General features: G+C 45.3%; 2 protein-coding genes across 2 annotated transcripts; both read right to left on the minus strand.

Annotated features, from left to right (window-relative positions):
- Positions 1 to 73: 73 nt before the first annotated feature.
- On the minus strand, positions 74 to 3837 carry LOC128723794 (3'-5' RNA helicase YTHDC2-like). The gene is made up of 3 exons (XM_053817559.1): positions 3657 to 3837; positions 2438 to 3274; positions 74 to 2360 (listed from the first exon to the last, which is right to left on the minus strand). Exons 1-3 carry the CDS (start codon positions 3835 to 3837, stop codon positions 361 to 363), a joined length of 3018 nt encoding a protein of 1005 aa, XP_053673534.1. The 3' UTR covers positions 74 to 360.
- A 3806-nt stretch (positions 3838 to 7643) lies between these two features.
- On the minus strand, positions 7644 to 9216 carry LOC128727015 (uncharacterized). The gene is made up of 3 exons (XM_053820871.1): positions 9142 to 9216; positions 8443 to 9039; positions 7644 to 8379 (listed from the first exon to the last, which is right to left on the minus strand). Exons 1-3 carry the CDS (start codon positions 9214 to 9216, stop codon positions 8308 to 8310), a joined length of 744 nt encoding a protein of 247 aa, XP_053676846.1. The 3' UTR covers positions 7644 to 8307.
- Positions 9217 to 13128: the final 3912 nt, after the last annotated feature.

Here is a 13128-nt window from a genome sequence, read left to right on the forward strand (position 1 = left end):
CTACTTTTTAAAATCTTAACTACATTATTTATTACGTACGAGCGTTTATTTCCGCTGTTTTAAACCATTCGTTCAGTAAGACTTAGCTTATTCTGGCGTTTTATCGGAGTCACACTTCACTATGTCACTTGGAATGACATATTTTCGACGACATAAACTAGATCTACGTTCTTTTTTCCAACGTCGATCGATACAAGCGAAACTTTGTACGCTCTTCTTTTTAACATCAATTCTGTACTATATACTATTTTAAGCATACGAAAACGAGCTCAAATGAGATAAAAAGAAAGAGAGTAGGATGGGTTAAATGATAGAAGCTATAAACGAAATGATAATAAAGATCTGTAAATTATCAACGACCTAAAATGTTTGTCCCGCCTTAGATTGGTTAAAAAGAAACGTCGTGTAGTTCCACAATGCGCCCATCGGCAAAAGGTTCTTTATCTTCGGGCGCGTTTCGATGCCCGTAACGCAGGGTAGCATTAGCGTTTCTTCTTCCTTATGGAGAATATCACCGATATGGGCCACCAACCGATCCGTATCTGGATGAGCGAGTGTATCCACCAACTGTTCAGTAAAACTGCGGAAGAGTGCGCCAAGCCGGAGGCGAAGCCAACGTACAATAAAGAACTTTTCGCGTTCCAACTGGAACGAATATCTCCTGTCAAGGATAAATTCCACCATTCCCTTATCGATGGCTTTGTTTTTACGGACCTGCAAACCGCCACCGGTTTGTTCGGTGGAAGTCTCGCGTAAGTCGATGCTGTCTACGCCACACATTAACAAAACGGTCCAATCGGACACCGCTGTTACATCCATCAGCTGCGGTTTCGGCATTTGTTTGATTCGATTGGCTTCCGTCAGATCCAACCCGACGTCCTGCTTTTCCGCATAGATGACCCATTTGTACGATAGATCCGACAGCTTGGCCACCGATAGCGGATGAAGTTCGTAAAGTTCTGTTCCACAACGCACGCTGAGTAGTTGCTTTTCATAATCCACAACGGCAAGCTTTGGATAGAACCCAGCAGTCAGGCAAGCTTTCACCATGCTCCAGTTTTTGGAGTTTTTGTTCAACACGTCGTAATTCTTCAAACGGCCGCATTTGAAGATCCCCACGACGCGCAAAATCGACATCAGTTGCACGCGTGCATTCGAGATTGCTTCCATGGCGCCTGTTTTAAGACGATATCTTTTCGCTATTTCTACGTCGTCTTGAACAATCTTACCATTACACCAAAGTTGGTACAGGCGCAGCAGCACTAGCCAATCACTGTACGTGCGATTATGCAAGCAATGTTTCATACGTAAAATTTCCTGAGCACTTTTCTCGTCCACGGGGTCGACGAATGGATTGCCCACTTTCAATGCGGCCACAATAGTAGCCACCGGATCGAGACACTTGAACAATGTTGCATATAAAAGTGCCTTTCCAAGATGAATTCCGATGTCCAGATTAGCCAACAGAAAGCCTAAGTTGGTTGGTACTTTCAACGAACGCTCGATTGCTCCGACTCGCGAAAGAAGTTCAATCGTTCGCTCAAGTTCTCGGACTGGTGGTGAGGTAAGTGCCGAATCGAAGAATTGTTCAATCGATGTAGAAGAGGAAGATTTTTTGAGGCACTGCAACGCCTTTAGCACTAAATCCGGCTCAGCCATGCCTAACGTGTTCGGTGAATTATCAGTGTTTCTAGACTGGAACCCTCCCATCGTGTACAAGAAGAAGCACTTTCGTTGGGCCAACCACATTAGGTGCCGGGCTGACCGCATGGTAGTTAAGCATGAATTATGAATGCAAATTCCCTTGGCGAAGTCGCCGCAAGAATGCACTCTTAAGCCCGTGTCCACTACATAGTCGATATAGTTTAACGATGGGACCATTTCCAGCATCGGCTCAGCCACCAAAATGACTTCGAACGAGTTAGATTCTTTCGAGGGAAACACGACCCCTTCCTTGAACTCATTTTCCGTAAGCAAACGATGGCAGATTGCGTATTCTAGATCTTTTGTTGTGTGACTTGCATTATAGCGAAGAAGTTCGTAACACTCTAACACGTCAGTGTAATCTGGCAACATCACGAGGATCTTCCCTGGTATGCACTCTTTGCAAATGTAAGATATGACGTCCAACACGAGGCGCTGATTTACGATGTACGGATTGTGAAGCCGATAATACAGCTGACACAAGCACTTAGTTTTCCACAGGTCATTCACAGTAGTACAGCATACAGAGTTTAATAACTGCCAGCATGGATTTTGTTCCCCATCGCGGCACCAGTTCATAGCGGTCATTCCATTTTTACCTACTGTGTACGGGTTGGCGCCCATATTTAACAGCAACCGAACTGTATCTTTTAGCCCTAGAAGAAGCAAGCTCATGTAAGCTCTTGTTAAGTTCAACTTCTGTTGACTAAAATTCTTAGAAATAAACACCTACCTTTAGCACAGGCGATCATTAGCAAGGTCATCTCGGTGTCCGAATGCTGATAGTCTATCACGTGTGTATTGCATTGCAAGACGTTCAGAAACGTGATAAAACCAGTTTCATCATCCGAGAACCAGCAGTGTTCCAGTAGAGCGTCTAGCAAATGCGTCGTATTGGAGTTGTATTTAACACTACCGTAGTACACCAGCAACTTGGCCATAAGTTTCAAGGGATTAGTGCAGTTCGCCAGGTGCTTCTTTATTTTGTGAGTTACTTCATCCGTACAGATGTGCATGAGAATCGCATCAAGATAATAGCAATCCGTGCCAAACGGAAAAGCAGTGGAAAAGTGATCTTTTTTTGATTTTTGTAGCACAGGCAATACCTCCGTTTCAGTGAAGAAAGCAGTCAAATCATTTACCTCGTAATTCGACGATACCAGTACTAACTTGAGCAAAGGATGCAATCGTATCTTCTCGCGAAGCAGTGAGAGCAAAAGATCCATTCTAGGCGAACGTCTATCTGCATTTTCTACGACCAGATGCGTTGTCTCGTCCAACATCTGTTGTCCTAATTCCGTCAAGAACGAAAGCATCAGAATCTGCGCGGTGCTGTACAACACGTTGCCCATATCGCTAAACTGAGAGTTGATCAACAGTTTGTACCCCACGGTATTGCCGACTGTCTGCTGCAAATCCTCGCACATTTGAAATGCTGCCGCGAGAATGTCAACCTCTTCTTGCCCGATAAAGAGCACGCGGCAAGAGCGTCGATTTCCGCGAGAGCATTCCAGGATGCACTGAATGATCTTGATACGTTTTCCACTGTCGGGATCGCCACAAACGATAGCTACAGGTTTGTGGCCAACGTTGAGCCATTTTTTAAAGATTTTCCAGCTAGATTCTACCGGCATTCTGGAGCGCACTTTAGGTAACGTCAAATTTTCGCTAAATTGATGTCCCCCGTTTCGACTATTTACCCAAAATAATGAGTTGAATACGGGCAATGCGACTGTCGCCGGAAAAGGATACGCTATGGCAGCTAGTTCCCTCACGTTCATGTTCTTTGCAAGGGTCCATGATTTTCGCAACGCCGTGTCCACACGAAAACTGCACGGCGGGCTCCCTGCCCAGTCCACACGTATCATTCGTATTCCTTCTGAGGACGACAAAATATTATAATTGCATCAGTCTCTGAAAATCTTATTTTCGTTTTAAAAACCGTACATTACCTCCATGTTCCATTGGAAAGGCGAAAATATCTTTCATCCTCGGTTGACTCTGTATCGCCATTTGGAGCTCCTCAATAGTTAACTCCTCTAGCTTGTTCAACACATTTAGCTGCAGTATGTGTTTATTGTTGGACAATAATTGCATGATCGAGTACAGTGCACCAAGGTTTCCCGAAGACATCGTTGCAAGAGCACTAAAGCACAGAAAATAGTAATTTCCTTCGACGCCTGTTTTAGAAAAGGTTGACGCTGGTTCCTCAATTTGACACTAAATTCCGTTGCATTTTAACGTTTACTTACGAACTCGAATTCATCCGTTTATACCATCGAGTTCATCAGACACCTTGGTGCATCGGCTTGATTGAAAAGTGCATAGTTTTGTAGTAAATCGTCATCCTAGAGTATAGAGCGGGGTACCATATTTTGTCGGCATAATGATGCCGACATTGCATTCAGGATAACATTCGGTGTAATGACCATATAACCATAATCCATAATCAAACAGAGAGCCCTCCGTTAAACTATTCTAAAAAACAAACAGGAACCGTAATGATGCATAAATACGACACAGAAGGTTTATGATATATTTCAATTTAGTTGCATTTTTTTTTGGATTTTCAACGTTCTGTTTTATATTTTGGGTATTTCTTCTCCAGTTGTCCACTCTGATTCGCCTGTCTATCGCACTATCTCATCTGGTTTTCATTTCGTATTGTGTTGAAGATTTAATTGGGTGTCAAGATAAAACGCTCGTTAGAGAAACGTGCTCTGTAATTCGAATCAGTGAGCTCTTTATCGAGTTGTTTTACAAGCGTTGCTAGAGTAGTTTAGCCGCTTCAATCTATTGCTATAGTTGAGCCTTATTGTGGATTGTTTTGCAGATCAAAGGATCTTTATTTCCAGAAACTCCTGCCCGATCGAATTTTCTTGATATATGTAAATAACAATTATCTTGCGCTCTAGCCTCGGCCGAAGTAAAATGTGTAACATGCCCTATCGGTACAGATTATCTCCCGTTGCTGTGTTCATTCTTATCATAGCAGACGAAATTATATTTCAAACTGTTCCACTTGTGAAAGACGAGAAAGTTATAAAATGGGGTTCACATTAGCTGCCGTTATTATTTCTCTGTCTCTTTCTCGATATTTTTGAAGCTTTTTGGGCGAACTGGCATACCGAAAACGAAACGGAAGGAAAATTCATACGTGGCTCTTAGTAGATCGTGGCTGGATTTAACGAACCTCTGTGATAAGACTAGATTGAACTGTCCTTGCTTCGGAAAACAAGCATAAATGTAAATTCGTAAACGTTCTATAATCAAACCTAAGCGTGGCGTATGAATAGCTGTGTCCTTGCCCAATTCACCGTATGGTATCAGAATTGAGGAAACGATCGACAGCAAGCCGAAACGTTCCAAACATGCTCACAAAAGCATTATGCGTATTATACGCCCATACGCTGCAATTAGTTAGCGATATTGTCATATTTATCAAAATAATCAAAGTACTGAAGAGCCGCATTGTTTCAATTTTATGATCTCGCTACACGTTTGACTAACCTTTGCCACGGTACGTTGTATATAAGATGAATTTGCATGTATATATATTTTCAATATTTATAGATATAAATACAAAATTAGATTATATATGTGTATATGTATATGTATATATCTCTGCTCTCGTTTCATTTTGTTGTTCTTTTTCTGACCCTCCAGCGAGATCTCAGCTAACGTTATGCAAATATTTGCCATATAGATTTTATCTGTTCTTATATATTTTCTACACATTTCTCATGCTTATTACTAAAAGTAGTATCTGGTGTGTCTGTAGAATTGTTGTGTTGCTTGCAACATTGCAAGCCATCTTGCCGGATACTAACCGAACATTAAATATTTCCACCTCCGTCTTCCGTTAATACTGAATCATGTGTAGTGTGTTTCAATGGGCGTGTATTTCTTTTGTTCTGTCTGTGTACATCTCTCTTGTGTAAACTGTGCTAGTTGAATGTTAGGTGTGATTTAGTTGTATATATATCACCAATTAACAATTGATAATCATGTTGCACGATTGATTTCGGTGTTCATTTCAACAAAAACATACCGTATAACGAGGCTCGGAAGCTCGACGGAGGGAGAATGTTTCACGCGGCGAAAAACCGAACCTCTGCATTGATGGAATTTAGAAGCTCCAAATTAGTACCGCATATTTTCCCCCGATCGATCGATGTTGGGATCTAGGTCCGGACTCTCGTTTCCAGTACAATCTGGTCGCAGCTGGTCGGACCGAAGAAATGCATACAAAAATCAATCGCGTTGATCTTATTCGCAACGGTTTCGTAAACTATTTTGCGAATAGTTTCGTATGATGTTTGTTTTTCATCAACATTCGTCCGCGATCCGCTTGGTACACGGACTCTAACGAACGAAGGCGTGATCTTCATGCCTGCTGATGGTTCGTGTTTCGAAGAAGTTATAGTCAAATTTCTAGTCGATATATTTCTCGCTCTCTCCGTTCTCTCTTTCGTTAATGTGGATAATTTTCTTCGCCATCCAGCCCGGTGTTACTGATGGAAAGTTGGACTATGGGAAGAAATGATCTTAACTTCTCCCCACGGTACAGCGAAGAAATGCCACAACTGTTCATTTGTATTCGTACTTGTCCGTTTGTTCAAGTAACGTATGTATAGTAGAATTATTATGATCAATTTCCCCTACTACTGCTACACGGCTACCAAAGCCCTATCACTATACTTATTAACGAGCATTACATTAATTTTGATTTTATTTAAACGGCCCCTTACGACGATAGCCAAGCATTATGCAAGGCTTGTCAAAAGAACGGCACCATCGTATTGTGCAGGATAAGAAAGAACTGTCTAGGGTTCCTTTTTGCAAGAAAGAGTTTTTGTTTTGTATCGGAAGCAATCATAAAAATGCATACAGATTTCCGTAAGATTTATCAACATTTACCGACGCGAACGTCGTCGCACTGCATGCCGCGAAATCGCTTGCATGCCTCCAGTCGCAGAACTCGGCTTAATGAGGCTCAATGAACAGTTATCCTTGCCTCTCGGCCATGCAATGACGACCCTAGGATGGTGTTAGGGCCAGTGGTCCACGGGAGGAACTCGCCATCGAACCCGATCTTGGTGGGCTAGCTGATGTTGTTTATGGCCCGGTAGGAAAGACTCCGGAAAACCACGTCCCATTGAGTAAGTCACCAAAACGAGCTCTCGCGATGGAAACCGAAACGCTTTCTAGTGACATAGTGCAGTTACTAGTCCTAATGCTAAGTTCCCTCAAACTGTGCGAGAGTGCACCAGCACAAAACACCAACCAGCTAATGTAGATAACGCAGGTGAGTAAAAGAATCGCCAAAGCCTGTAGCAATCGGACTTAAAACTGTAGAAAACTTGCAGGTCTCGTGAGGGACAAGTTGACGGATAAAATTGACCACGGTTGCATTGGAAGGGAGGCGCCTCCTGCTTCACGGAATATGCTTTTGGCGAGTAGGATTTGAAGCATGAAAATAGTACACTCGATTCCTCACATTTGCACTTAGTTCGACTCCTAGCTGCTAATACCATCGTCTGATCGTTTGTGGCGATCGCTGGTAATGGTGAGCTTAGCCTATTGCGGAAGGTAAAAACTGACACAGAAAGAAGGTAGCGTAGGCTCATTGTGGGGCAGGTTTACCCAGTCGGGTCTAAAGAACTAGTAAGGTAAGTTTTCTCCCACCGGGCCCTGCTTGCGGCCTGAAGAACTCTTATGATTATGCATGCACTATTTGTTACTGCTTATGCTATCGTCTTGCGGCTCTCTCAAAAGCTCTTTGCTAAGCGCTCTTGTTATGACATTTTGTTTTAGACTACGTTTGAAAAAAGTAAAAAAGAAAAGCCACACGGCGAGAACTATGTTTCGCCCCTAACACACCGACCTAGTTGCGTCTGCTGTGACACGTGCGCGTTCATGACAACATGCAAGGAAACGTTAGCACTATTGAACCACATTTACTGTAGGCTGGCTTCTGGAAGTGTTGATACATGCATACACATACGATTGGAATATACTAACATTGCTCCCCGGTTTATCCTTGGGACCAGCTGTGTGCGTAGGCTTGAGAAGGACCCGCCACGAGTGCGGATCCCACCCACCAACGGCTGGGAGGGGCTGATTGTAAAGTTGGGTTAATCGGCGTAATCTAAGCATACTCCACACGCCGTACGGCTGCTGGCACAGGGCCGGCTGGCTGGCGTACGGGCAGGTGGTACACTGCAATATTCATATTTATAAACTGCACGGGTAAAGCGGGTCCTGGCTTCGGCTGCTGACATTCGCAACGAACCGGCGGTCGAATATTGGCAGAAGAACTGTTTTGCACTTTTTTTTTGCATTTCGAGCACCCTCTCGCCCGGCGGAGGTGCTTACGTATCAGGGCGTGTGTGTTATCTTTTCGCTTTAGCATTTGCCTTATTGCCTAGGAGGGAAGGTTAATAATTAGTTTTCCATTGCCGTCGTCCGTTCTGCGTGATTAGGTTTGTCCATTTGGTGCGCTAGTTATTCCTCAAAGCATCGGGTACCGTTTTTCTCCTCGTTTGCGGTTGGTCGGTCATCATGATATGGATAGACGGGCGGTTGCACGACGAAAACGGCTTAAACATTCACGTTGAAGCCTTTCTTGGCCGCGACCGGCAGTTTCTCCCCCTGCAGGAAGGGGTTATAGTTCTGCAACGAAATCGCAGCGGTAAAAAAAACGAAATATTTCACGCAAACAGCGCCGTCACGAACCTTTTTGACGTGGAACTTCTTCGCGACCAGGTTTTTGTGCTCTTGGGTGTGGAATTGACGCGCGATGAAGCTCTCGAGATCTGAATCCATCTGCGGGTTGCCCTCGCCTTGTGACGCCGGACAGTTAAACATGTGCTCGGCATCGCACATGCAATCCTGCGCCGCCTGGTATTCGCGGCTGAACGCGGCCGTATTCTCGAAGTCCATCGTGCAGCCCTGCTCCTCGGTGTACCCGACCGGGCACGGATTGGGTGGGTTACAGTACGCCGGCAGACTGGCATCGGTCTTCACCTGCGGTTTCGGTCGGTTTGGTCCTTCGCCAGCCCCACCGGACACGTACTGATGACCCCAGAGTGAGCTATGCTGTAGGTACTCCTGGTCACGCGGTGATGGATTTGGATTCGAACCGTCCAACAGCGCGTCGTAATCGAGCTGTTCCGACTCGAGGTCCTTGGTAACGCGCGCCATCAATGCCAGCCTGCTAGCGGGCAGCTCGTCCATTGCGGACGGGTCGATGTACGAATCAGCCGCCTCGGCTAAATCCTTACCCATTCGATCGACCAGCTCTCGCAGCAGCATGTCCGACAGAAACTGATCCTGCCCGCGGTGACGGTGAACGAAAATAAAGAAAAAGAGAAGGATTACACGATGTCACACTGGGTGCTGCTTCACCTTCTGCTTTTTTCTTGCCAGTCTTACCTTCATGCCTGCGGATAGGTACGCTAGCGCTGGACTAGCCACCATCAGCGAGGCGAAAACAAAAAAGAAGTACATGCTGGGTGCGTGCTTCTCTGCAAGCACGTTGAAAGGCTCTGGCAGCGTCAGTGTTGGATGGGTGGTAAAGAAAACAACAATGCTGTTAGAGTGGGGTTTTCCAAACCACGGAAAAGCTTGATCCATTTACTCCGCTTTATAAAGGGACCGTCTCGGTGAAAGGTAATTTTTCATCGTTTTCCGTATCTTATTGGGTGATTTATTGCCACAGACCCGTCGTCGCTGGTGAAAGGTCATTCAAACTCCTGCACGCGAGTGTCGTGTGGAAAACTCCTACGTACTGTGTAACAACGGTCCATCCATTCCGAGCACGTGCCATAGAAAGGAGGGCTAATAATCAAATCATTCCGTTCCCCAGAAACCTCTAGACCCAAAAACTTTTAATAGCAATATCCCGAGGCTGGTGGACACCTTGACATTTGGCATGGAAACGCTTTCACAGGAAGCGCAGCTTGGCTTAGCCGCAGGAGAAACAACCTTCCAGTTATCCCGGAAGCAATTCTTTCCAAGTTGAAGCCGATTGTAATCGACTGTGGAAGGAAACGCAATTGAGCTGTGTATACTGTACTCTAGAGATTTTGTGCGCAGCTTCCCTGGAAGTTGACCTATAAAAGCGTTATCTCGCCGAACAATCCGTCCGCTAGCTAGGTCGGGAGAAGGTGCTCGGTTTCATGTTAATATACCACCCACTTGTTGCGAGACCCGCACATGATCTCCATATCACGGGAGCAGCTGTTTCTATACCAACCGCTGGATCGGGATGGGCTCTAATGGGGGCTCCCTGACCATCGCAAAACATTGCGATCAACTGCCGCGTCAGGCAAAATGCAAGCGGAAAATTCAACGTCATCGAGCGATGCGACAATCAATAGAGAGAAGCAGAAGCCCTAGAATATGATGACGTCAACGGATGGCAGATGTTCCTTCGGATGCCATCGTGCAGAAGGACTCACAGTTCACACTCTGTCGCACTCTCTCTCTCTCTCTCTCTCTCTCTCTCTCTCTCTCTCTCTCCCTCTCTGACAATCTCATTCTGTCTCTTTCACGTCCATAGCAACAATTCGTGCCTCCGTGCTAGATGGGTGAGACTTAGCGACGCAACAATAACACATCCCACCGATGGGTGGTTATTTTTATCCACCTCCTTACATCCTTCACATCCAAAGCTGACACGACTCTTCACCTTTATCCTCAACCAGCGATGGTGTATGTGTCCCCGCATGAATGTATAATTAATTTCATCACCACAGCTAAACACCGATTTAGTGTTACAGGCATCGATTTTCGGTAGACAGGCGGGTGATTTCCACACGTTAAACAACCACCGGGTAGCAGCAGCACGAAGAGGATAGCAACATGGCAACGCTTCAATTTTTATGGCACCTACGCAAAAGTTGACGGCAGCTGTACTTTTGTCACCTCACGAGCCACCCCAAGGGGACCTGATAAAAAGCACACGCTTACCGAACAAAGCACACCTTAACCAAATAGCTAGCGTGGGGGATTCCACACCGTATGCGCAATTGTTGTTTGGGCTTCGAAACTAGTCCCTATCGGCACCTGAACGTTGGAAAGGCAACTAGCGCACTGTCAAAACCACACAAATGGCGCGACAAACAGTATTTACTAGATGCCAAATACACGAGGAGCCATCCACCAAATCCTTCTCACCACCACCACGGTTGGGACAAATACACACCACCACCACGCGACGGAAACGTTGAACAAGAGGGTCGTGGAAAATCGCACCATGCCCAAGCAAACCTACCCAACCGATCTCTCGAGTACGTCACACAGCTATCGATGGGTGGGCAGGTTTTCACTTGACGACGAATTTTGGAAAACTGAACCAAAGGTGCAGCTTTGCGCTCGGCAGAACCAAAAGCTTTTCCGCTTGAAACCACCCATCCGCTCGATACCCTCCGTGGTGGAATGGAAACGATTGGAAGGCTAGCCCGTTCGCTCCTTACCAGCTTCAGGGATGCGTTTGACGTGTAGACTTAGATGCCATCTTTATCACGCTCGCTTTGTCGACGCAACGATGCGCATGCGCTTTTCCGAAGCGGAAAGCCACCGCGAGCACTCAGTGGAAGGAAAACCGACACGGTATGGTATGCGGATTGGGGTGCGGATGTACAGCCGTCCATCGCTCACCAGCTGGAACAGTCAATCACGTTGGTTTTCGTATCGATGGGCTTATTGTTGTTGTTGTTGTTGTTCGATCACAGCCGAACATGTGCGCCTCCATTTGCACGCCACTTGGGGTGATGAATTTTTAACCAGCACACACCCTGGTAACCCTTGCTGATGTCAGTGATAAAAATGAAATCAATAATTATGATGAACCGAGGTGACGTTACCACGTGCGTAAGGTAAGCTTACGGGAGCGAATGAATATGGGTAAACTTTATAATATGTGGATGATATGGAAAGAGATACAATTTGATTCCAGCATGATGCGATTCACAAAGAAAGGATACAATTCCTAAACATTTTGAAACTACTTTTGAGCTTTAAAGTATCAATTATGAATGCTGTAACAATACAATGATAAAATTTCCATTGAAACACCTGCACCACGATGATTGCTGAGAAACTTTAGCCATCGCGTGGGTTTCATTTCGTTACAAACATCCACGAACAACGATATCAAATTAAGCGATTTGAAACGATTACTATCGACCGGTCGACCACAAATGTGGCTCAGCTGTAGTGCTCTGATTAGATAAGTTCATAGGGGTATTAAATATTTCGGCCATTCCACCGCAGTGCTTGAGAAGCATTTAATTATCGTCAAATTAGGCTTGTAATCAGAAATACACGCAGTGTGAAAGTTCACATTAAACACGTTTGTTAAATACATTATTACATCGCAATTCGATACCTATGATAAAGTTTGTATTTAATCATTCTTGATAGTTTTATTCCACTTCTATCAAATAGTCGAAGAGTAAATGTGCACATCCCATTTCACTGAGCTGGCTAGATACATTCTTCCGTACGTGCCATGACGAGCCGAGAAAATGCAGCAAATAAAACGCGAGATAAAATGCAATCCGTGCCATTTGGCTTATATAAACATAGAGCAGGCATTCCATTCGCTGCCCTTGCGTAAACTTAGCTCCTCGTGTAGAGCAAAAGAGGGGTTGCAATGGGAAAACTGGAAAAAGTTTCCCACACTGATTGAGTTTTTCCGACATTCCACTTCCACTACAGCAGATGGTGCAGACGACCGTCAACGCCCCAGTATGAGAAAAATTATGGTATCGCTTAGTTGGGGAGTAATGCAAGTAATGGATCTTTACTATCAAAAGGGATTTTGGCATTGACGAAAGTTCAGTTTCCTCCGAGAACCTTACAATTGGCGCATGAAATCACCAAGAAGCTGGATGGAAACATGGAAAGACCATTCCACTTGCCCGTTTTCCCTAGAGGGGGTTAAAGCTTTGGCCCCTCAGGCACAAAACCACGGGACAATTCGTTTCGTGTCCCTGCAACGACCTCCAAGCAGTAAACGTGGGGGCGTTTCTCTTCAGGAAATTAAACGCCAGTCGAATACGAAACCTCATTTCCATCATCTGGCTTCATCGAAGTTGATTCCACGAAATCCCCACCGCGTCGAGGGTCGATTCAATCCCTAGAAAAGGGACACACCGCCTTCATTTGTTACACTGCCACCGGCATTCAGCTAGCAGGGTGAAACGACATCGCCCACACGGGGTGGCCTGGCGAGGGCACATTTTCCAAAACACTTGCGGGCAAAATACTTCGTCCTCATTCGCGCACATTCGCTCGCTGATCGGCAACTTGAGATTGGTGTGCGAAAAATGTGCAGCTGCTGTGCTGCCGAACGGCAAAGCGGATAGCAAGGACTCCCGACGTTTCCCGTGCAAGCTTGGAAAGCAGCCCGAT

This window comes from Anopheles nili, chromosome 3, assembly GCF_943737925.1.
Source record: "Anopheles nili chromosome 3, idAnoNiliSN_F5_01, whole genome shotgun sequence".
NCBI lineage: Eukaryota > Metazoa > Arthropoda > Insecta > Diptera > Culicidae > Anopheles > Anopheles nili.

What these genes read in the sequence shown, in the direction of transcription:
- LOC128723794 (XM_053817559.1), bottom strand. Translation starts at nt 3,837, where the DNA reads ATGTCTTCGGGAAACCTTGGTGCACTGTACTCGATCATGCAATTATTG. An exon ending in CTTTCCAATGGAACATGGAG is followed by an intron (nt 3,275 to 3,656) that starts GTAATGTACGGT and finishes ACAAACCTGTAG; the next exon opens with CTATCGTTTGTGGCGATCCC. An exon ending in AATGATCGCCTGTGCTAAAG is followed by an intron (nt 2,361 to 2,437) that starts GTAGGTGTTTAT and finishes TGCTTCTTCTAG; the next exon opens with GGCTAAAAGATACAGTTCGG.
- LOC128727015 (XM_053820871.1), bottom strand. Translation starts at nt 9,216, where the DNA reads ATGTACTTCTTTTTTGTTTTCGCCTCGCTGATGGTGGCTAGTCCAGCG. An exon ending in ACCTATCCGCAGGCATGAAG is followed by an intron (nt 9,040 to 9,141) that starts GTAAGACTGGCA and finishes CACCGCGGGCAG; the next exon opens with GATCAGTTTCTGTCGGACAT. An exon ending in AGAAGTTCCACGTCAAAAAG is followed by an intron (nt 8,380 to 8,442) that starts GTTCGTGACGGC and finishes ATTTCGTTGCAG; the next exon opens with AACTATAACCCCTTCCTGCA.